Source organism: Danio rerio, chromosome 3 (assembly GCF_049306965.1).
Source record: "Danio rerio strain Tuebingen ecotype United States chromosome 3, GRCz12tu, whole genome shotgun sequence".
In the NCBI taxonomy this organism is placed as follows: Eukaryota; Metazoa; Chordata; class Actinopteri; order Cypriniformes; family Danionidae; genus Danio; species Danio rerio.
Genome location: NC_133178.1, coordinates 66,476,604 through 66,502,658, shown reverse-complemented (window position 1 = coordinate 66,502,658; position 26,055 = coordinate 66,476,604). Strand labels below are relative to the sequence as shown.

Below are 26,055 nucleotides of genomic sequence, written 5' to 3'. Positions count from 1 at the left end.
TTTAACAGAGCAAGGAAATGTTCACAGTATGTCTGATAATATTTTTTCTTCTGGAAAAAGTCTTATTTGTTTTATTGCGGCTAGAATAAAAGCAGTTTTAAATTTTTTAAACACCATTTTAAGGTCAGAATTATTAGTCCCTTTATGTTACGATAGTCTACAGAACAAACCATCATCATACAATAACTTGCATAATTACCCTAACCTGCCTAGGTAACCTAATTAACCTAGTTATTAGTAATGACTTATTAAAACTATTATGATTAGAAATGTGTTGAAAAAATCTGCTCTCCGTTCTGGCCGTCTAATAATTCTGATGGCAACTGTATGTATACATACAGTAATGAATAAATACTGCATCATTTGGGGCGCAGAGTTCTTATGCTTTGGTTTTTTCAGCAAAAATTGAACAGGAATAATCAGAAATCTGGATTAACTAAGACTGAGGCCAATATTGTCACAAAACCTACTTTTTTACAGCATGTTTTAACCAACTGCTGTCATAGTGATTTTCGGAGCCCGAACAGAACAGAACACAAGGGTCAAACAGACGGAGGAGCAGTTATTGGCTGTGATGGCGGGTTATTAAAGATCTCCGCATCTCAGTTTATTCAGCACGACATTAACAGAAGGGCAGAACAAGCCAATATCATTTACACGCGTGTGACTCAAGCGCGCGTAAGTGACGTATATAGATGACGCTCAGTCAATCCGCGCGCTGGAGTATTCGGTTTTAATCCGTTGAAGCGCCGCTGTCCGTTCAGCACCAGCGACTGTGAGAAGAGGGTTCACGCGCGTTACAAACGGCAGAAAAGTCTACACATTCGGACAGCTGCTTGTTTATGAGTGATTTCCACTAGAGAGAGGGAGTTCTGCGCGTTTTACACGTCTGTGACGAGGACTTCAACAGTTTGTTGGGCAGTTTGAGTGAGGGAAATTGCCCCTGCATAAAGAAAGCGTCGTGTTTTAAAGCCAGTAGCGGCTAATATTTCTGGTTTCTGTCTTGTATTTGCTTATAAGTGATTATTATTAGCGTTATCGTCGAGCTCTCGTCGGATTTTATTTCTCCAACGGTTTTTTTATTTGTTTTAACCGTCATTTGTATTTTCGAATATCAACGTCTCAACGAATTTCCGTTATTTTACTCTGAACGACTTACTTCGGTCAAACTTACTGAACTGACTCACCTTTTTTCGTTTGGAAGAACGAATAAGTCGTGAGAGCTTTCTTTGGGGTACTGATGCTGCTTTAAAGCGCAGCTGTCTGTTCAGCACTACCGACTGAGAGAAGAGCCTTGACTGCAGAAAAGTCTACACATTCGGACAGCAGCTTGTTTCTGTGTGATTTCCACTAGAGAGACGGAGTTCTGCGCGTTTTACCCGTCTGCGAGGGAGACTTCAACAGTTTGTTGAGTGAGGACATTTTTCCTCAAAGGAAACTTGCAGATAATATTAGGTATTTCTGCCTTTTGTGCGATTTTAAGTGATTATTGTTAGCGTTATCATCAAGCTATCGTCGATTTTTTGTTTCCAAGGTGGTGTTTTTGCTTTGTTTTAACCGTCAAATGTATTTTCGAATGTCAACGAGTCAACGGATTTCGTTTATTTTACTCTGAACGACTTATTTAGTCAAACTTACTGAACTGACTCACCTTTTATGTGGTTTGACGAACGAATCAGTCGTAATGAGAGCTTTATTTGTGGCACTGCTGCTTGTTTACGCGTCAGGGAGCGGGAAAGTGGCTGGCGCGAATGGCGCGAAAGGAAACCGCTTCGTGTGTACGGCTGTGCCCGCGGGCACCGACCTCAGCTGCCCGGTGGAAACCACCAACCGTGTGCAGAGCACAAGCCCGCAGGAGGAAGAGTTGCGGAATACGATCATCCAGCTCCGAGAGACCATCCTGCAGCAGAAGGAAACTATCGTCAGCCAGCAGGGCACCATCAAAGAGCTCAACTCCAAACTCGCGCGCTGCGAGGCGGACGTCAGGTCCCGGGGCAGCGCGCGCAGGAAGGATTACAGTAAGAACACGATGGGCGATCTGCCGCGGGACCCCACCGAGAGCGTGGAGCAGCTGGGGAAGACCATGCAGAGCCTGAAAGACAGACTAGAGAGCCTTGAGGTGAGAGTTCAAGTGACACTTATTAAATAATGATACTTAAACAGATCTTAAGTGGCGAGTTTCTTTATTCTGTTAGCACTGATGCAGACATTTTGAAGAAAGCTTAAATTGTGTATTGACTTCATTGGTGGGAAGATTACACGTCTAGAACCTCTAAGTATTAAAACGCAAGTAGTAAAATGCACCAGCATGGTTAGTCTGCATTACCAAATAAAGGACACTTTAAGGCAGGGGTGTCCAAACTTGGTCCTGGGGGGCCGGTGTCCTGGAGAGTTTTGCTCCAACCCTAATCAAACACACCTGAACCGGCTAATCAAGCTCTTTCTAGATAAACTGAAAACCACCAGTTGTGTTGAAGCAAGTTGGAGCTAAACTCAGCAGGAAACCGGCCCTCCAGAACCGAGTTTAGACATCACTGCTTTAAGGGATTGTTTGCCCAAAAATGTAAATTTACTGACCATTTTACTCTCCATCAATCCGTATTTTGAAGAAAGCTTAAAACCTGTAACCATTGACTTCTATAGCAGAAAACACAAATACTACAGAGGTCAATGGGGGCAAGAGTTCATGCTTGTAAATAGCAAACTTGCTGAATTTTCTCAGGAACATAGGGTCATACCTGTCAACATTGGTATGTGAAAATAAGGCATATGCCCACCATAATAAGGGATTCCCACGACCCCCTTTTTCCTCAATGTGGTAATCTGATAGAGGCTCATCTGTTATATCATGCTCTTGCAACCGGTTGACCAGTATGGGGTTTTAAACACTCAGATAGTCACATGAAAAATACAATAAAATCAAATGATGCATTGAATTACTGAAATTAAATGCACCAATACACAGCTGCTGGGAAAGTAAAGAGTCAAGTAGATATGAATTATTTATCAGCCCGAACAACACTGGTCTCTATTCAAAATCACTAGAATTTAATACATGTTAGTTAATTATTAATTAATCATACATAACAATGAATTGTTGATAAGGAACACTGGTTTCTTGACTCCTAATTAGCTCTAAACATTTTATTTTTATCATATATAACTAGATTAGTAATAAATTGAGTTACAAACATGACTATTGGTGAAATCAACAGAACAGTTTGTTTGATTTGTTGTAGAATCATTTGATATAACGCTCTTTCATCTAATACTTTATTCATATTTAATTATACCAGTAAACAGTTGAACCTGTAATTATTTACTCTATAATTGTTTACTGACATCAAATCAAAAATATATAAAAGGGAAGCTTGTTTCTTACACAAAATCATTTAAAAATGTAATTTTTGTTCAAACTTTTTATCTCACGGTTTCGATTTTCATTCACTAAATAATATTGTTGTAACCCAACCTTGGGTCAAATATGGACTAACCCAACTGTTGGATTATAAAATATAATTTTAAATCGAATAAAAATGAATCAATCCAGGGAAACACAGTGGCGCAGTAGGTAGTGCTGTCGCCTCACAGCAAGAAAGTCACTGGTTCGAGCCTCGGCTGGGTCAGTTTGTGTTTCTGTGTGGAGTTTGCATGTTCTGCCTGCGTTTGCGTGGGATGTCCACAGTCCAAACACATGTGGTACAGGTGAATTGGGTAGGCTAAATTTTCCATAGTGTATGAGTGTGTGTGAAGGTTTCCCAGAAATCGGTTGCGGCTGGAAGGGCATCCGCTGTGTAAAAACGTGCTGGATAAGTTGGCAGTTCATTCCGCTGTGGCGACCCCAGATTAATAAAGGGTCTAAGCCGAAAAGAAAATGAATGAATAATTAATCCAACGTTGGCGTTGTCCATACTGTATTTGACCCAACATTGGGTTATGACAACCCAGCATTTTTAGAGTATATTGTTCTCTTCACTTGCAAGTCTCTCTGTCACAAGTCAGACTTTCCCTCTCAGTAAGCTAAACTAAGGATTCTAAGGAAAAACACAACTCTAGTTTTGGAGAAAACAGGGAAAATAGTTTAAATAAAAAACACATTTTATAAATCTTTAACTTGATAACTGCTATTCATTTGATCCAAAGCCTTATATTGTGAATACAGTATATCCTTTAAATTGCGTGATGTTTAAAATAGCATGCATTTAAACGTATGGTCATTTTTAAATTACATCTCTTATTTTACTGTTGATCCCTTAAGCAATCCTTAAAACTACCGATATCACTAAACCTGCAGCTAGTTTTTACCAACCTTTAACAGGTTATGGAACCAACACAATCTCACGGCAATTCGTAACTTTTTGATTTAGTGGCTAATTCGTATGAATTTGTACGATCTAATTTGTTCAATTTAGTACGATTTGCTCATCACCCAATAACGGTTGGGGTTAGGGGTGGGGTTGGGTGCCACGCCTCCTTTTTAAAATCGTTTCGTATGACTGAACTCGTACGAATTAGCCACTAAACTATCAAAATGTAAAATACTTACGTTTCCTCATGAGATCAGGCTGCAAGGAACCATATGGTAATTTTATTGACATTTCAATGACAAACCTGTGTTGTTGTAACCCAGTATTGGGTAAAATATGGAAAATCAAAATTTAATTGAAAAATTAACCCAATGTTGGGTTTGTTCATATTTGATCCAACATTGGATTACAACAACCCGTCATTTTTTAGAAAAACTCAATTCAATTCATCTTTATTTCTATAGCATTTTTACAATGTAGATTGTGTCAAAGCAGCTGAACACAGAAGTCCTAGTAAACTGAAACCGTGTCAGTCCAGTTTTCAGAGTTCAGTTCAGTGAAGTTTAAATTTTACTGCTGAAAGTCCAAACACTGAAGAGTAAATCAATCAATGCGCAGCTCCACAAGTCCCAAACTAAGCAAGCCAGTGGCCACAGAGGAGGAACAAACTTCACCAATTGACCAAAGTGAAGGAAAAAAAAAAAACGTTTAGAGAAACCAGGTTTAGGGTGTAGCCATACACCTCTGACACTATCCCTGATATTGACCAATCCCCATTCATACTCATTTCATGTAACCTGTCCCTAACCTTAACACATCCCTAAACCTTTTTTACAATCTAAAAAATGACTAAGTTGTTTGAATCCAAAGTAGCGTCAAATATGGACAACCTAACATTTGGTGAATTTTTCAACCTAATTTAAATTGCAATTTAAATTACACCCAGTGGTTTGGTTTCACCCAATGTTGAGTTGAAACAACCCAGCATTTTTATAGTGTACCACATTGCTAATTTTAACCAATCCTTAAACCTTCCAACATCTCACCTCAATATCAACATAAAGTGCTCAGCATATATGTGTTCACTCCTCACAAATCTCATATTTAAATTAATGTTTTCTATAGGAAGCTATATAATATTATATTTGTGCATATATATTAGATTAGTCAATACTGAAGCCAAATCTGGAGCTAATCCAACAAAAAAAAAACTCCAATAATGGTTTAAAAATGAAAATGATTAGCCCAAATGCATATGTTAGGGAAAAATATTAAATATAATTTTCAAAAATAGCAAAAACCAAGAGAAACATATATATATATATATATATATATATATATATACATATATATATATATATATATATATATATATATATATATACATATATATATATATATATATATATATATATATATATATATATATATATATAYATATATATATATATATATATATATATATATATATATATATATATATATATAACTGTTGAAATGTTGTAATTTGTAAAAAAAAAAAAATAATAATTGCAACATTTTGCATGAATTTAAATGGGTTATCTTTAAATTTCTAAAGATGTTCTGTAACTAAAATATAATTTTGATAAATATATCTGTTTAATAAATTTGTTTTGTTCAAATCCACCATTATATATGTAACGTAGGCCAGCTAGTAAGTGCCGTGCAGGGAAACCTCACCCCTCTGACCTCTAACAGATCTCTGACCTCTGACAGATGCTATAGGCCATGATCTTTAGCCTCCTTGGTAGAGCAACCAACTCCCATGCGGAAGGTCGCTGGTTCAATACCAGCTCGGAGCAGGATGGGTGGCTTAGGACCGGCAGGGTTAAATATATGACCTATATTTACTGAGAAATGGATGAAAATATTCATTTTCAAAATGGGGTGTACTCAATCATGCTGAGCACTCATCTTCATGTATCATTTAAAATCTAAGTGTATAGTTATCAAAGACATTTAAAAGGAAAGGAGACTAAATCTGGGTTATTTAAATGCACAAAACCAACCACTGGGTTAAATTATTGAATCCAATTGATAGCCCAACGTGCACAATTTTTCATATTTTACCCAATTTTGAGATAAGATAACCCAGCATTTTTAGTTGCTAAACCTTTTGCTAATTTTAACCAACTCAAAATCTGCCAATATCCCACCTCAATAGCAACATAAGTGTATTGCAATGCTTAAATCTTAATCTATTTATGCAGATCTAAATGCATATCAATCAAAGACACTAAAAATAAAGGCCTGGTAAAACTGGTAATGTTTTGATTCATGTATACCTGCATCAGTCAGTGTTCACTCCTTTAAAAGCCTCACTGTTATTGCAGCATCTGCCCAGCAGTGTGTTATTCTACAGCAGAATGAGCCACTAACTCATTTCCACTGAGGGCCACTTCAGCGTTTTGGCTGTGCTCAAAAGACCTGTTATAATTGTAAATGTTTCTACTCTTTAACATATTGTTCAATAATTGTCTCTTTATTTTATCGTAACATATTAATTTAACACTTAAATACATGTGTTTGCATGAATGCAAAGTAGATATTACGTCTTTTGGGTTATTATAACATAGATTTTTTTAACCGATTAAGAAGTTTAAAAGTAAAAAAACAAAGACAAATATCTTCAGAGACACACAACTCACAACAAATCATCTTGAGCTGGGTCTCAGAACAAGCATGCATGAGGAAAGGTGTAGTTTATAATCAATATACAATATAAAGCAGCGTGGACTTTTATAATAATGCTGGGTTCACACTTCACACCAAATGCAAAGGTGCTCATTTGTGCTGCCTAGTGTTGCTCGCATAAACACTTAAATTCGTAATTGCCGTGAGTCATATGCTCTCGGGTCACATAAAATGATATTGTGGGCTGTATTCGGCCTGCAGGCCTTGAGTTTGACACCGCTGCACTAGGAGCCAAAGACTGTAGAATACACAACAGGACGTTTCACTTGTATAGTCGTGAATGGGGAAAAGAGTAACGGTCGATTTCATTTTTAATTTATTTAATAGATAACCCTTAAGATGAAACATCTCATTTTCAATCTCAACAACTTCTAGCGGAAGAAAATAATAATAATAATAATTATATATATATATATATAGTTGAAGTCAGAATTATAAGCCCCCCCTGAATTATTTGACCGCTTGTTTATTTTTTCCCCAATTTCTGTTTAACGGAGAGCAGATTTTTTTCAACACATTTCTAATCATAATAGTGTTAATAACTCATCTCTAATAACTGATTTATTTTCTCTTTGTCATGATGACAGTAAATAATATTTGACTTGTTTTTCAAGACACTTCTATACAGCTTAAAGTGACATTTAAAGGCTTCACTAGGGTAATTAAGTTAACTAGGCAGGTTAGGGTAATTAGGCAAGTTATTGTATGACGATGGTTTGTTCTGTTGATTATCGAGAAAAAATATAGTTTAAAGGGGCTAATAATTTTGTCCCAAAAATGGTGTTTAAAAAATTAAAAACTGCTTTTATTCTAGCCAAAATAAAAACAAATAAGACTTTCTCTAAAAGAAAAAATATTATCAGACATACTGTGAAAATTTCCTTGCCCTTTTAAAACATCATTTGTAAAATATTTAAAAAAGAAGAAGACAATTCAAAGTGGGCTAATAATTCTGACTTCAACTGTGTGTATATATATATATATATATATATATATATATATATATATATATATATATATATATATATATATATATATATATATATATGAACCAGTTCAGGGTTATTAACTTCACTGAGCCTTGGTCAAGATATGGTCCATGTTTGGCCCTTGTCTGGAAGTCAGACTTGGTCCAGTCATGTATCGTAACACTGCGGCATGTGAACCAAGCAAATGCTGATTGTGTGGGCCAGAGCTGGGCCAGAGAAATTTGAACCTAAGCTCATTCTGGAAATGTAGCCCCACAGACATTTTTGGAGACCACGATTTACGTTGCCGGAGGTACGTATTTGTGCAGTTTTTGTTCTCGCCAATGTGTTCTAGCGTAAAAAGCCGCCAGAGGCCGCTGTCGAGCGACCGTCTGTCCGACTGAACGAATGAGGAGCCACCTTCCTCCTTCTCCTTCTTCCCTAAAGCCAAGCGATGATTTACAAAAGCTGTCCAGAAAAAGAAACACCCTCGTTAGATTTTGACCGCGTTTTCTGATTTCACCGTATTCTCGCCCGTTATGAAATCGTTCGCTTTATCTTTTGGATTCGTTTTTATGTCTTACCTGAATTCTGGAACCGCTCTTTCAAGTTACAGCGGCGTAACTTGACGAGCTAACCGGACAAACTAGTTACAGCGGGAAAGCCCTCCACACGGAGGAGAGCCGTCAGCCAGCGAGCGCAATGAGGAGCGGCGTCACACCGTCTGGTAGCGTTCGCTTGAAAAAACAAAATGCAGCCATATGTACCTCGTAAATCGTAGTCTCCAGAAATGTCCGCGGGGCTACGTTTTCAGAATGAGCTTGGGTTGGAAATTTTGCTATGTGGACCTACTTTGACAGAAATCTTGTAGTTTTTTGATGTACTTGATCCTTATGATCCTGAGTGACCTGTTAGTTTTGAGGCAGACAAACAGTGTTGTTTCTCTGGTCATTCAGCAGCAGCTGCGCACCAACACATCCAATGGAGCGTTCCCCAGTGAGCTGAGAGACCTGCTGAAGCGGCGTCTGAGTGATCTGGAGGGCCAGCTGCTGACCAGAGTCGCCGAACTGGAGGAAGAGAAAAGCCAACTCTACAACGAGACTGCAGCGCACCGCCAGCGCACCGAAAACACCCTCAACTCCCTGCTGGAGAGGATCACCGAGCTGGAGAAAAGTAGGCATCAATTATTCACTCGCTCCTGTCAAAATAAGACCCAGTCTATCACTTTTTGTTTTCGTACTGATGTGTGCTGCCCTGCCAGTTCAAAACATTTCTTTTTTTTCACCTGCTGGTCTGCGGTATGGGATAGGTAGACTAGTCAAAGGCTTTTCGCTCCCGCCACAAACCGCTTTGAACTCCACATGAAAACTGTTGCAGAGGCACCACTGAAGGGCGAAGAGAAAAAGCATGCGCACATTCACTGTGGAAAAATGTGGGAAGATGTATTTCAGCTTAAGATGAGGAGAAGAGACATGTGTATTGTTTCCACAAGCCACAAAGAAAAAAAAAGCAGTCCTTGAGGGAAAAAAAATGTAACAAAGGATGAGAAACCAACAAATGCTTACCACACCTGCATTTATTCGATTGAAAATACAGTGAATAGAATTAATTTTCAGTAAAGCTTTTTGCGAAGCTTGTATTTTTATACATACTTTAACGTTATAAGGTCATTATAACGAAAAGTCCCATTGACTTAACATTGGGACAAACTTTATGGGCTCATACTGTCATTACAGACTTAGGAATGAACTCATTTAACATTTAACTAGCCAGCAGCTAACCACTGAAGACCTTTAAAATTCCGAGCCACTCCCTAGCAACCCATTCCAGCACCCTAGCGACTGTCCCATAGAATGTTCTAAAACATGCTATTAACATCCTACTGACATGCTAATCCTGCTAGTGCCATGCTAGCACATGCTAATTTCTGCTTATTCGTGCTAGAATCATGCTAACAACATTCTAACCCAGCTGAAAAATCCAGCTTAAACCAGCCTAGGCTGGTTGGCTAGATTTAGCTGGTTGACCAACCTGGTTTAGAGGGGTTTTGGCCATTTCCAGGCTGGTTTCCAGCCATTTCCAGCCTGGTCTTAGCTGGTCAGGCTGGAAAATGACCAGCCAAATCCAGCTAAAACCAGCTTGACCAGCCTGGTTTAAGCTGGATATAGCTGGTTTTGGCTAGACTCCCAAAAACCAGCCTGGTCGACCAGCTAAAACAAGCCAACCAGCCTAGGCTGGTTTAGGCTGGATTTTTCAGCAGGGAATTCATGCTAGACTCATGCTATAAACAAACCACAGACACAGGGACAAACTTTAAAGCCTTTACTGGTGACTGCAGGGATTTTAATTATTATTTTAGCCAACTTTTACAAACTAAATAAACTACTTCCAACAGACTTTCTCAAGCCACCATAAAGTTTGTCCTCAAACTTTTAATGTCTAGTTTTCTGTTAAGCTGCTTCTTGCCATGACATGTTCACACCTACAATTGAAAGCAGAAGTGTACATACACTCTAAAAAAAGGAACAGAACCATTAAAAAAATTGTCTGGTGGTAAATTACACTAAACGTTTACTATTTTAGGTCTGTTAGGATTACCTAAATGATTTACATTTGCTAAATGCCAGAATAATGAGAGATTTTGTTTTGAGAATTTCTAGACAGTCAGAAGTTTACACACATTTCCTTGGTATTTTTTAAGCTTTGCTTTTAAACTGTATAACTTTGGTCAAATGTTTTGGGTCTCCTTTCACAAGCTTCTCAATAGTTTGCAAGAATATTGGCCCATTCCTCCTGACAGAATTGCTGTAACTGAGTCAGATTTGTAGGCTGTCTTGCTCGCACAAGCTTTTTCAACTTTGCCCACACATTTTCTATAGGATTGACATCAGGGCTTCGTGATGGCCACTCCAAAACATTCACTCTGCTGTCCTTAAAGCACATTTAAACTCATTTGGCAGTATGCTTAGGGTTGTGGTCTGTTTGCAAGACCCATTTGTGGCCAAGTTTTAATTTCCTGGCTGATGTCATGAGATGTTGCTTCAGTATTTCTCCATAGTGTTCTTTGCTTATGATGCCATCTATGCTGTGAAGTGGACCAGTCCCTCCTGCAGCAAAACAGCCCCACAACATGATGCTGCCGCCCCCATACTGCACAGTTGGGATGGTGTTCTAGGCTTGTGCTCTTTCCCCTTTGTCCTCCAAATGTAACACCGCTCATTATGGCCAAACAGTTCAATCTTAGCTCCATCAGAGCACAGGACATGTCTCCAAACATTAGTCTTTCCCCAGTGTCATTCAGCTAATGGTAATCTGGCTTTGTTGTTGATTCTGGCTTGTTTATTTCCCATGTTGTCACAGAAGGAAGCAGTGTGTTTGAGCTTTTCCTTCAACACTATTCTACAGTTGTGCCTCACATTAACCTAAATGTTGTCAATTAGCCAATCAGAAACTTCCAAAACCTTGACATCATCATCTGAGCTTTTTCAGAGGCAGAATAATCTTATTGTGTGTAAACTTGACCTTCAAGAAGAGTTATAACAATTTCTCAAACAATCTCTCTCGTTATATTGCTGTTAAGCAGAACAGAAACACATTTGATCATCCCTAATAAAATAAAATAGCATCCCTAATAAAAAGTTAAAATAAATTTTAAAAACACACAAATCATTGACTACACTTTCTACAAGGTCATCACTGAGACCTTGAGCACATGGCCAGTGCTGAACAAGGCACCAGGGGAAAATGCGTTATGCTTCACTGCCTAGAGTTCACTATAGGGCTGTTTTTGAGGCAGATTTCATCCACTGTGGCAATTCCAGCTAGTAGGAGAACGTCTGCATGTAAACGAACTTGCTATTTGCAATCATTTGTTTGCCTTCATCGCTCCTTTTGGCCTTTTTAGATGTGGGATTTACGCAGGCCCCATCTGTTAGCATTGGACGGACACATCGTCCTGCTGAATTCAGATTTCAGGCCACGTTTGCGAACGATTAACGAATGATAACCGCCCATGCATCATCAGCACCCACATCATTATTTCACCTTACACAGCCCCTGCATGTCACTCCATATCAGCGCAATTACACCAGTCGGTACAGATCGCTCATTTCATTACCCAACCCGAAAGCAAAACCCCAAGTCAATTAGCTGAATCACATCAAATTAGCGCCATCTCAGGTCAGCATTTTCTGCATCTTCCTGCCCTTCAATGCAAATCGTTCTCTGTTTTAAAGGTAACAGCGCGTTCAAGTCTCCAGAGGACTTTAAAGTGGCTCTGCCTCTGCGCACCAACTACCTGTACGGACGCATCAAGAAGAGTCTGCCGGAGATGTACGCCTTCACTGTCTGCATGTGGCTTAAGTCCAGCGCCAGTCCTGGAATCGGGACCCCGTTCTCATACGGCGTGCCCGGACAAGCCAATGAGATTGTGCTGATCGAGTGGGGAAACAGTCCAATGGAGCTCCTTGTCAATGATAAGGTGAGCTGAGATTGATTCCGTTTGCTGGACATTGGAGATATGTGCCCAGGGCTACATCTTTGAGAACAGCAAAATATGTGCCCAGGGCTACGCCATTTCACATATCCAAAACTAGAATCTTCTCTGTAATCATAATTATATTAAATGTCAGTTTATATTTTAATTAAAAATATATCAATCATGTTTCTAACCAGCAAAGCACTTTTAATGGTAGCTGACAGAAGATTTTGGCTAGAATAAAAGCAGTTTTTAATATTTTAAAGCCATTTTAAGGTCAATATTAATAGCCCCCTTAAGCAATATTAGTTTTGGATTGTCAATTAACCAGTGTGTGGTGCTTTGTGTGTGCTTGTTTTATATTTCCCCTACATATTAATTTGCATATAGAAATTTGCAGACTGTGGTCTTTTCTTCTGTTTCTTATTTAGTTTAGTTTCAGGATTTGACAGAGAATTCATTTTAATTTATACAAGCTATTGCTAAAAATAAATAAGAATAAATATGAAATAAATATAAAACAATAAATATATAATTATCTAAAATATAAATATAATAATACATATTAAATAATGAATATTCAATAAAAAATGATATAAAATAAATATAATACAATCTGAAACATAATAATAATGCAAAATAATGAATATTAAATAAATATAAAATAATGAATATTTTAAAAATAAGTATTAAATATTGAATATTAAATAAATATAAAATAATCTAAAATATAAAAATAATTTTAAAATATATATAACTATCCGGGAAAATTTCCAGAACGAATTTACTAGTAGATTTATAAAAGCGCTGTTCACACAGGCGAGGGCGTTACGGATTTTTTCCTGAAAGGACCATTCACACATCCATTCCAAAATACCGGTAAATTCTGACATCATGAACCAGAGATGACCTCTAAACGGCTGCGCTTGTATTTGTACACATATGACTACATTACAATATGTTATCTATCTATCTATCTATCTATCTATCTATCTATCTATCTATCTATCTATCTATCTATCTATCTACCTATCTATCTATCTATCTATCTATCGTTCTGTCTGTCTGTCTGTCTGTCTCTCTGTCTGTCTGTCTGTCTGTCTGTCTGTCTGTCTGTCTGTCTGTCTATCTATCTATCTATCTATCTATCTATCTATCTATCTATCTATCTATCGTTCTGTCTGTCTGTCTATCTATCTATCTATCTATCTATCTATCTATCTATCTATCTATCTATCTATCTATCATCTATCTATCTATCTTTCTGTCTATCGTTCTGTCTGTCTGTCTGTCTGTCTGTCTGTCTGTCTGTCTGTCTGTCTGTCTATCTATCTATCTATCTATCTATCTATCTATCTTTCTGTCTATCGTTCTGTCTGTCTGTCTGTCTGTCTGTCTGTCTGTCTGTCTGTCTGTCTGTCTGTCTGTCTGTCTATCTATCTATCTATCTATCTATCTATCTATCTATCTTTCTGTCTATCGTTCTGTCTGTCTGTCTGTCTGTCTCTCTATCTATCTATCTATCTATCTATCTATCTATCTATCTATCTATCTATCTATCTATCTATCTATCTATCTATCTATCTATCTATCTATCTATCTATCTATCTATCTATCTATCTATCTATCTATCTATCGTTCTGTCTGTCTGTCTGTCTATCTATCTATCTATCTATCTATCTATCTATCTATCTATCTATCTATCTATCTATCTATCTATCTATCTATCTATCTATCTATCTTTCTGTCTATCGTTCTGTCTGTCTGTCTGTCTGTCTGTCTGTCTGTCTGTCTGTCTATCTATCTATCTATCTATAAATCTATCTATCTATCTATCTATCTATCTTTCTGTCTATCGTTCTGTCTGTCTGTCTATCTATCTATCTATCTATCTATCTATCTATCTATCTATCTATCTATCTATCTATCTATCTATCTATCTATCTATCTATCTATCTATCTGTCTGTCTGTCTGTCTGTCCGGTCTGTCTGTCCGGTCTGTCTGTCTGTCCTTACCTACTGCTCACCTTTTCTTCACAAAATATGTAAATTAAGTCATTTCTACACACAGTCCGCACTTTTTAACCCATACATCATAAAAAATCGAGTTATCGTGTAAAGATGCACAATGCAGAAACCCCAAGGCTAAAACAAACCAGATCACTCTGTTACAGTTAACATTGTAAAGCATTTCCCAGATGCATGAGGCTCTTTGAAATGAGACTCTCGCAATTAGATTGTTTTGTAGGACTTGCGACAAACTCATTTCTCTCCCTCAACATCTCCGAGTGCTTTCCCGGCCATAGAGCAACACACAAGAGAAACATGAAAAGGTTTTCACATGCACTTTTAATAAAAACGAATATAAGATGATTAGCTTTCAGAGGCTGTTGTTGCACAAGACCCTTGATGATATCAAAGTCTAGCATTAAAGCACACATAAATGAATTAAATATGTCCTCCGTGGTTCTAAATCAAGACTATGAAACCGAGCTGCTTTTCTTTGGGGAAAATTAGCTTCCAATATTTCGTCCGTAAATGAGGTTAGCATGTCTCGGTAACCATGGATATGGCGTATATCTCTGGATCATTGTGGAGGTATCGCCGTGTGTGTGTGTGTGTGTAACCTGAGGGTCTTGAGAGAGCCAGAAAGTGAATCTGCCTTGCAAAAAAATCCCATGATACCTCACTCAGGAAGTGTCAGTTTGGCATCTTGCTTATTGAGAGAGGCATCTTGTCTGCCAGGACTGCACCACATGCATTATACATGTACAGTGTTTGTGTGCGCATACACATGTGTGTGTGTGTGTGTGTGTCTAGACGTCAAGCCGGAAAGAACAGGAGAGTAAGAGATGCTGCCATGCTGAATCTGATTACCTGTCAAGAGTGTCTTCAGTGCTTTTTTCTCACTCCACTAAATCTCATCTCATACCCCAGTGCTTCATTACTTGTGTCTGAATGTTGCGTGTTTTTGTACTTTTTGCATACCGCTCCACTTAAATGCATTAACAGCCTGGTCTCGAGGTGCAGTAGCTGTCAAACTCAATGTAAGTCTCGGCTTAGAGATTAAATATATAAATATTTGAAGCGCCGGAAACGACTTTATAGAGAGGAGTTCGTGTTGTGATGATTCCTTGAGACATTCTTTCAAACCGAGCAGCTTTCTGTCGACGAGCATAGTGAAATCAGCCAAATATTTGTGAAATTAATAAATATATCATAAATATTTGGGAGGTTTATCACCCTCATAAAAGGAGATTCATGTTGAAATTGCACACGGCATTTTTATTCATTTATTCATTTTCTTTTCGGCTTAGTTCCTTTATTAATCTGGGGTCGCCACAGCGGAACGTTCTCGAACCAGCGACCTTCTTGCTGCAAAGCGATTGTTCTACCCACTGCGCCACCGAGCTGCCATTTTGACCTTCATTCATTCATTCATTTTCTTTTTAGCTTAGTCCCTTTATTAATCTGGGGTCGCCACAGCGGAATCAACCGCCAACATATCCAGCATATGTTTTTTTTACGCGGCGGATGCCCTTCCAATATCCACTGCGCCACCATGCTGCCATTTTGACCATCTTCCTATTTTTAATCTGAAACTTTCTGCAAAATTTCAGCAACATCTAGCAGGCAAAACCGTTTGTGCAGCAAATCAAGTTAAAGTTCAAGCCCAGTTCAAACAGAGCAGGTTTTTGTTGGTCATCAAGGTAAATCTGCATCATATTATTACATGGTGAAATATGATCAAGGAGATTTTTCATTCTTACGCCCCATTCAAACGGGGCGTCAGCGTTAACGCTTCCCATTCACTTTGAATGGGTGACGTCAGCCGTTGCCGAACTGCATTGTGGATCCGTCGGCGCCGCTTCAGAGGCGTTGCTCGTTGCAGAAGGACTAGCTCAACTTTTCAAGCGCCGACGAAAGCGTCAGCCAATCAGATCGCTGTATGCAAATACACCAGCTAGACAGTGGCCTAATGCTGACTGAATTTCATTGGCTGACGCTTCTATGACGATCGTTTCAGCCCCAACTTCAGACACGCCTTCAGTCAAGCGTTGACGCTGAAGCCCCGTGTGAATGGGGCGTTATACCCAGGGCTTAATTTGTGCCGGAACATTCCAGATCCAGCACCTCTGAAATCTGATCCTCATTTTACCGATCCCCCTCCTCAACCGCCCTCCTTCCCTGTTCACTTTTCACTTTCACTTTTTTCTGCGACTCCCCAACCCTCTTCACTTTCGTCCGCAACACCCCCCACCCAGCACACTTTCGTCCGCGACACCCCCATACCTGTCAACATTGGGAACATAATAGGGGATCCCCCCCTTAAAAAAATATCCTCAAATTACTAAATGTGTTCATTTGGAGCTGTTTTATTGTAAATAAACAATTAAATGGTCAGTATTATGTTTTAAAATTATTGTTATTGTGTTATTTAAAGAGCAGTGGTCACCAAACTTGTTCCTGGAGGGCCGGTGTCCTGCAGATTTTAACTCCAACCCTAATCAAACACACCTGAACAAGCCAATCAAGCTCTTACTAGGTATACTTGAAACACCCAGGCAGGTGTGTTGAGGCAAGTTGGAGCTAAACCCTGCAGGGACACCGGCCCTCCAGAACCGTGATTGGTGACCCCTGTTAAAGAGCAACGAATGAGCCTCTCATTTATTAAGATTTTTTTTTTACTACATTAAATAAGACGTGTCACTTTAAAAATGCACTCATCTAACATTATAATACTTTTTATGCTCATTTAAGACTAAATTAGTTGTGTTTGGGAAAAAAACTCACCAAGATCGACATCCTTATATGTTATTATTATTAATTATGTGTGTATGTCTGTTTAAACACACACCCAAAAGCCAGACTTTCTCTCCGCTTCAAATCGCGTGTACAGAATCTGTTTGGGAAACAGCGTCTGTTTATCACTATGGAGCGTCAGCTGACAGTCACGCACCATTATATCACTGTTTTGAGGATTGTATAGGATGGGCGACGGCACCTGTGAAGGAAATAAAATCGTGCCGTTTTTAATATTTGTTTATAAGTGTTTTCATTCCTAAAAAAAGCGAAAGCACAGGAGTCTCACGTTTTAGAGCAAGGGGCGACCCCTGGTGGTTCGGCGGTATGGGTTGCGTATAGGGAGGCTCGGCTGTTCAGAGAACAAAATACGGGAGAAATACGGGAAAATACCTTTACGGGATGATAGCGGGATAGAACGGTAAAATACGGGAGAATCCCGGGAAAAACGGGAGGGTTGACAGGTATGGACACCCCCCGCCCAGCTCACTTTCGTCCGCGACACCCCTTTGCCATCAACCGCACCAACCGCCCCCACCACCCCAATTTTATGTGCGACACCTCTCCATCCTCGGGTAACATGCCGGATCCATTACCCCGATCTGTTCCGGGAACTCGCAATTCACAAATTAAGCACTGCTTATACCATATCCTACATGTGACACTGCGACTTGATAAAATTAATATTTTTCATGTTGAATGCAAAGTTTTTGTCCTAACCATGAACCACCTAAAAAGGATCTTAAACATGTAAAGTAGAAAAAATAGAAAAATACATATCTATGTTTCTGCGACATCGTGGCAGAAGTACAGCTGCCATGATGATGATCACCTCAGGTACTGATCAATATTCATTAAACACACACACACACGACCAAACTGAGCATTTGTTGTGCATTTGTTGATGTGTGTGCTTGTGTAGGCGTTCAAACCCAAGTATAATTTGAGCCTTATGCTTGTCAGTTTTAGTAAATCCCTTACCTCACTATTCATATTGATGGTTAAAGGTGCGGTCACATTAATATCCTGGCCCAGACTCAAGATGCGGTAGCTGTCAAACTCAATGTGTGTCTGACTTGGGGATTAAATATTTTAAGCGTCAGATACAACTTTATAGAGGAGAGTTTATGTTATGATGATTCATAGAGACACTCTCCATCCTGCATATCTACATCCCATCACAGACATTTTGTCAATTACTTTCCCTCCACTTGTTCCAAACCGGTTTGAGTTTCGTTGAACAAAAAAGACAATGTTTTGAAGAATGTCGACTTAAAGAGCCACTATTTTGCATTATAAAAGGTCATATTTTGGTTTTAGGGGTCTCTAACAACATGCTGATTTGCGTGAAGGTCAAAAAACACTGTCATTGTCTTATAATATGCATTTATTTTTACCCAATTATCCCAGCGACTCTAATATGATTAGTTCAGCGATTCATTTGTTCCCAAACCTCTCCTTGGCGCGATGAGATGGTTAATTAACATTCATCACATGATCACTAGTAAGATGTGTCATTTGTCCCTTTCACACAGTGATACAGGTAAATATCCAGTATATTCAAAAAAGCGCTGTTCACACAGGCGAGGACGTTACAGAATTTTTCCCGAAAAGAGCATTCACACATCCATCGCAAAATGCTGGTAAATTATGACATCATTAACCAGAAATGTGCTCTAAACGCCTGCGCTTGTGTTTGTAAACATTTGACTACATTACAAACTCTTCGGATGGATCAGTATTGAGTACAACTCTAATGAAAACATAGAGAAACACTTTCGCATGTCGAGATGTTCATGATATGTGTGTGTGCTGGCGCTATGGGCGCTTACGGGCACACGCAAAGCTTGTAGGTAAACAAACAACGGATTATCATAAACATTTTATCGATAATTATTTACACAGCATTAAGAAGGAACATAGAAACGTTATCTGACTAACATCTAGCAGCCAAAGGTGTCTGGAAAAATATTCAAAGGCTTTTATTCTCATAAACCGCGCCCACGTGAATGCGTCTGACTGTTCTGATTGGCTAAAGCAGGCGTCTCACGTCAGCACGTTCTAGACGTGGACGCGCTTATTACGGCAATCTTCCTTCTGCATTCACACAGCGCAGCATTCCGGCAAATTACCGGTAATGTTACAACTTCTCTTTCCGGAAAATAGCCAGAACGAATTTACCGGTATTTTCAAAAAGAGCCTGTTCACACATACAGACCTTTCCGGAAAATTGCCGGCAATTTTCCGGAAAGGTCTGTATGTGTGAAAGGGGCTATTATTTGTAACTTTAGATGTCATGGTTTCTAAAACAAAATCTGTCAGTTTTATCTTCATTCTCATCTTCAGCGCTTTACAGTTTTTCACGGTAGTAGCTCTCCCTGTCATCCCAAGCAAGAAGGCATTGACTGAGTGATTGACAGCTGATATGTCAGTGCTAGAGCAGTGGGCCAATCCGCTTGTTAAGTGTGACGTCACGCGAAGCGGCTTCCGGGTCCAAGCGCTCTATTCATAAGAATGGGGAGACTCATGAAATGGTAAAAATAAACGCTTACAAATCGATTGAATACTTTCGAAAATCAAGATGGCAGTATATATATCCAGCCTAATATCCGATGGCCAGAAAGTGATTAATTTTTTATAAATTGTAAAATTTTTGTTTGGTATTTGTTATGCAGCAAGCCCAGAGATTGTTGTGTACACTGTGACTTTATGTAAAATTAACTTTAATGTGTGATAGGAATAAAACGTGATCATAAACGAATGATTTCTCCACTCAAATGAATGGCGGCTTGGACCCGGAAACAGTTTCACATACGTCACAAACACGTCACCACTTAACAAGCGGATAAGAAGAACTCGAAGGCGGGGCAAGCATTACAGACTTGGCTTTGTTTACTGCAGCAAGTTGACATGACAACAGTTTTAAACCATTCCTGAGCGCTGCGTTTTGCGCTTCAAGTGCAGAGATGCATTGTGCGTGAATGTCTCCCAAATCCGTGCATGTGGTGAACGTTTTGCAGTAAAAACTGGTCGCACACAACAATTTTTTGCACTCGCACAAATGCTTTCAAATATATTTTGAGGTCGCATAGGTAAAATTTCGGGCGCATATGCGACCAAAATGCTCGCAGTTTCGAGCCCTGATTAGTGAGCCAACTCTTATCCTCTAGATGAGCATCGTTTCTTAAGGGTTCTGCAGTTTATTTAACAGAATGTCTACAAAGTATGTACTGTAAACTCACAGACTGGTCACATGCATAAAGCATGTTCACTTGCCTCATTTAAAATATAAATATGTTTACAGATGCTTCAATATAATGCTAACATACACCTCCTATATGAATTTATGTTTGAGTTATTACTGCAAATGTCACGTCTATAACGCTGCAATTGCTCTTGAAATACAGTTTCCACAGTCGTAACCTCCAGCGCTTTCCTTTTGTGTGCCACAGGTGGCTCAGCTTCCTCTCTCGGTGAGTGACGGCCGCTGGCATCACATCTGCATCACCTGGACCACCAGAGACGGCTTCTGGGAGGCTTATCAGGACGGAGAGCGGCTGGGCACCGGAGAAAACCTGGCCCCCTGGCACCCAATTAAACCTGGCGGAGTCATTATCCTGGGCCAAGAGCAGGTGAGCGCACGAGACGTGAAATAGCGGATCCCTCAAGGGGAAGGCAAAGTGCACAGATGATAATAAGCCTTCACACGCGATGATGAGAAGACGTCACCTCTCAGCAGCTCACAGACTTCTTTTTTTATTGCATTCCCTGTGAGAGTCAGGCACAATGTACAATCGAGCACACACCATCGACAAAGAGGCACACATTCACGAAGTTTATACTCATGTTGAAGACGAATGGGTTGGCTTAGTGGTTAACACTGTGGCCTCACAGCAAGAGGGTCACTGGTTCGAGTCCCAACTGAGTCAGTTGGCATTTCCGTGTGGAGTTTGCATGTTCTCCCCGTGTTGGCGTGAGTTTTCTCCGGGTGCTCCGGTTGCCCCCACAAGTCCAAACACATGGGCTATAGGGGAATCGATGAGCTAAATTGGCCGCAGTGTATGATTTTGTGTGTATGGGTGTTTCCCAGTACTGGGTTGCGGCTGGAAGGGCATCTGCTGCGTAAAACATATGCTGGAATATAAAATCAAAAAGCCTAGTGTTCACAATGTTTAATATTGAGAAGACATTTCTTCAAATTAGACGTAAATGACTTAAAAGATGCACATTCTCTGACAGATTGTGCTATTAAATTCCACTGACTCGCCCACGCTGTGGAGTTTAACAATAGAGTGCATTCACTGTGCTCACCGGCACAATCTGTGACCTAAATAACACAAAGTGATAGAATAATAGCTCTTGTCTGGGTCAGGTTTTATTTACCTTTATTTATGCAGGGCTTTGCATTATATTGATTGATTTGAAGAAGCTTCAGGTTAATTGACAGGAGGTTTTGCTGGATTTTGATGGTCCTCCAGCAGGCACAGGACAGGGCGTCATGGTTTTGCCAAGTACATTGCGATCCTGGATTAACATCTATGTTGATCTTGGAACATCATTTTTGTTGGACATCCATATCTATTCCCTACCCCTAAACCCAACCATAATTTAAAAATATTCGCAAATATTAGCTGGAAAACAATCTAAATGTAAGCCTTAACTTAACATAAACGTATCCCTCAATTCTGATTGGCTGATTGGAATGTTGTTCCAGTATTAACACAGATGTTAATTCAGGAATATGTCCTACTTGGTGAAATCAGGTTGGTGCACAGGATGTCAACATGACGTCAGATTGACGTAGTACTCTAATGTCAGGGGACTTTGCATTTTGGGTGAAAGTAAAAACTGGGTTGACAATGGATTTTGTCACCTTTTAACGCAACCTAAAAACAGTCAAATATCAACGTCTAAGGACAATACAGCTTGATGTTGTGTGGACGTTACCACTATGACGTCTATCAGACGTTGGACTTTGGTTGCCATACGTGATGAATAAATGTCAATATCTGACGTCAATATTACATTGGTTTAAGATGTTGGCTCGACGTTGGATTTTGGTCACTTTCCAACACAACCGAAAATCAACGTCATTCGACGTTGTTATTGAACATCAAAATAACGTTAATATTAAATGTCATTTGATGTTGTTATTAAATGTTAAAATAACGTTAAAATTGAACATCATTTGACATTGTTATTGAATGTTAAAATAACGTTAATATTGAACGTCATTTGACACTGTTATTCAACGTTAAAATAACGTTAAAATTGAACATCATTTGACATTGTTATTGAATGTTAAAATAACGTTAAAATTGAATGTCATTTGACATAGTTATTGAACGTTAAAATAATGTTAAAATTGAACGTCATTTGACACTGTTATTCAACGTTAAAATAACGTTAAAATTGAACATCATTTGACATTGTTATTAAATGTTAAAATAACGTTAAAATTGAATGTCATTTGACATAGTTATTGAACGTTAAAATAATGTTAAAATTGAACGTCATTTGACATTGTCATTGAACGTTAAAATAACGGTAAAAGTTAATGTTAAAATAACGTTAAAATTGAGCGTCATTTGACATTGTTATTGAACGTTAAAATAACATTAAAATAAACGTCGTTTGACATTGTTATTGAATGTTAAAATAACGTTGCCCTTAGACGCTGGCTAGATTTTGAATTTTGGTCACCTGTAATCACGACCTAAATCTAATCTAGTATTAACATCTTATGATGGCGTGTACCAGCCAGGCCTATTTTGATTTTCTTTTGACGCTGAGTATATACATTTAAAGAGAAAATTGGTAGCCATACTGTGGAGCCTTAATTATTTTTCAGTTGTTTCCGAAGTGATGTTCAATGTGCAAGGACACTTTTTCATGGTATTTCCTATTATATCTTTACCTTTTTTCTTTTAGTTTGGCTGAAATAAAGGCGTTTTTATGCTAGGGTCAAGATTATTAGCCTTCTTAATTTTATATATTAAATATATTTTAAATTGAATAATAGCTACAGAACAAACTACTGTTGTCCAATGATTGCCTGATTAACCCAATCAAACTAACCTCAAATTGCACTTTAAGCTGAACTCTATTAAAATAACTAAACTTAAGTGGAGCAATATTTACACAATTCTTTGACTAAAATGTTGCTAGTATTAATATTTTCTAACAAAGTATAACAGCCTGCGGTCTTATTTGGAGGAATATTGTTAGCAATGATATTATAGTTTGGCATTTTCTAATCATTTAGTTTTTTAATTATGATTATTATTGTTCTGCTATGAATTTCAGTTTAGTTTTAGTTCAGTAAACTTGCGTATGATAATCAACAGAGCGAACTCAGCAAACCTACGCCGCACAACATCACAGAATTAATCAAACTCAGTAGTTATTCTTTTACTGCTTTTGGCAGCGCAAACAAGGTATGCATTTTAATCAGATCCCTAAGGATTGAGCTCGCGTCCTTGGCAAACCGCTCTCGTACTCCACCAGTTAAACTACACACTCAAAAAAAAAGCAGCTATTTTGAATAAATTCTTTTCCTCTGCGATAATGAAAATAGTCACACTATTGCCAAAGCTACAGGCAAATATACACCCAAATAACAGCAGCAGACTGTGTATTAAAGCAAATTGACAGGATTTACTCCATGCATTAAAGGCATTTTTTAATCTCTCCTTGCAAATGGAATTCAGGTTTTTTTTATCATCTGTCACCGTCACTACTGAAGAAAATAAAAAATAAATCCTCCAGTTTAAAAAAAAAAAAGGTGTTTCACACTGCAGGCGGTTTAAAACCTCGCTTAGTTTTCTTATTTTTTATATCTCAAACACATATTCACGTCAATAGTGTCACAAAAACAGTCTGAAAAGGCTCTAAACTTGCTTAATGCTCTCATTCACGACTGTATTTATAACCCTAAATGGTAAGGTTAGAGATTAATAATCACAATCGTTCCAAATTAGGTCAAATCCATTTGCTTTTCCAATAGCGTTAAGAGTGATATTTGGGTTTTTTTTAGAGTCCAGGATCAGTCAGTGAAGGAATTGGCTTTAAATGGATATTAATAAATACTGAGAGTTTCCTTCGAATGTCTGCATCATTGATTTAAACAGATATTCATGTCAATAGCACACAAAATCAGTCCGGAAAGGCTCTAAACTTGCTTTATGCTCTTATTCACGACACCCTAAATGGTAAGGTTAAAGATTAATAATCACAATCGTCCCAAATTAGGTCAAATTTAATTACTTTTCAATAGCGTTTGGTTTTAGAGTGATATTTATTTTGTTTTTTTTAGAGAGAGCAGGATCTGTCAGTAAAGGAATTGGCTTTAAATGGAAATTAACAAAGACTGAGTTTAATTCGAATGTCTGTATCGTTATCTGAAACACATTTTCATGTCAATAGCACCAAAAAACAGTCTGAAAAGGCTCTGAACTTGCTCTATGCTCTCATTTCTGACACCCTGAATGCTCGGGTTACAGTTTAGTAATCGTAATCGTCCCAATTTAGGTCAAATCCAATTGCTTTTCCAATAGTTTTAACCCTGCGTTTGGTTTTAGAGTAACACTTGGGTTTTTTTTAGAGTGCATGATCAGTCAGTGAAGGCATTGTCTTTAAATGGATAGTAATTAATAAAAACTGCGAGCTTTCTTTAAATGTCTGTATCATTGCACTCAATGTGCTATTATTCAGCAGCCTGCAGTTTATCTTCGTTCAGCTTCATTTCCATGAAGGGGATTTGAGTCTGGTCTCCTGTGGGTTTCCTTCAGTTTGCATTAGAGGAACAGTTCGCCGTGGTCTGGATCACAGATTTACGAAACACTCACGGGCAAAACGTGCAATGCTATACATATATCCACCAGTGAATGAATTGACTGATAAGCGTGATGTGTGATGAGGGATTTATTATTAAGGTGGCTTGAGAAAGCCAACATGCTGTTATACTACATAAACTTATTCTGTAACACTTTACAATAAGGTTCATTAGTTAATGCATTTACTAACATGAACTAATCATGAACAGCACATGTACAGCATTTATTAATCATAGTTCAACATTTACTAATGCATAATTAAGTCCATGCTTGTTGATATTAGTTAATGCACCATGAGTTAACATGAACTAACAATGAACTACTGTATTTTCATTAACTAACGTTAACTAACATGAACAAATACAAGAGTAAATGTGCTGTTCATTGTTTGTTCATGTTAGTAAATGCATTAATTAACATTACCTAATGAACCTTATTGTAAAGTGTGACCACTTATTCTTCTTCTGTCTTCTTCTTCTTCTTCTGAGACTAATTTCTATACGCATCTCCTCCTAGACCATTCATACTATAACCACCAACCTAACTCCAAACCTTCAAACTGCTCTGATTCGGGTTGCTATATCTTTTCCAGCTGATCTCGACTTGTGGTTTTCCGAAAACTGACTGGAAAAATTCGGAGAAGTCCCATTGACTTAACATTGGACCGAACTTTATGACTTCACAACTTTGCGCCAGACTGTCCTACAGACTTAGAGTTGGGCACATTTAACTCAGAGTACCAATCTGCCAATCACTGATGACCTTTCAACTTACTAGCCACACCCTAGCAACCACTTATGGCACCCGAGCAACTGTCCTGTTGACTTCCATTATAAAAATCTGACATTGACTTTACATTGGACAAACTATCAACATACCAATCCATACTAGAAACATCGTGACAAACATACTAATCATACTAGCAACATGCTAATTCATAATGTTAACAT

At 38.4% G+C, this 26,055-nt stretch overlaps 1 protein-coding gene across 7 annotated transcripts in view; it reads left to right on the top strand.

Annotated features, from left to right (window-relative positions):
• The first annotated feature begins 720 nt into the window (after positions 1-720).
• The window catches only part of nptx2a (neuronal pentraxin 2a), a 32,685-nt gene continuing 7,350 nt past the window's right edge, over positions 721-26,055 (top strand). For 3 of the 7 annotated variants that reach the window (XM_073940722.1, XM_005164292.6, XM_073940714.1), the window contains exons 1-4: positions 721-2,119; positions 8,950-9,163; positions 12,226-12,470; positions 20,723-20,902. In XM_073940722.1, the coding sequence (XP_073796823.1) occupies positions 1,685-2,119; positions 8,950-9,163; positions 12,226-12,470; positions 20,723-20,902 (1,074 nt within the window). In that variant the 5' untranslated portion in view covers positions 721-1,684. 7 annotated transcript variants of the gene reach the window in all.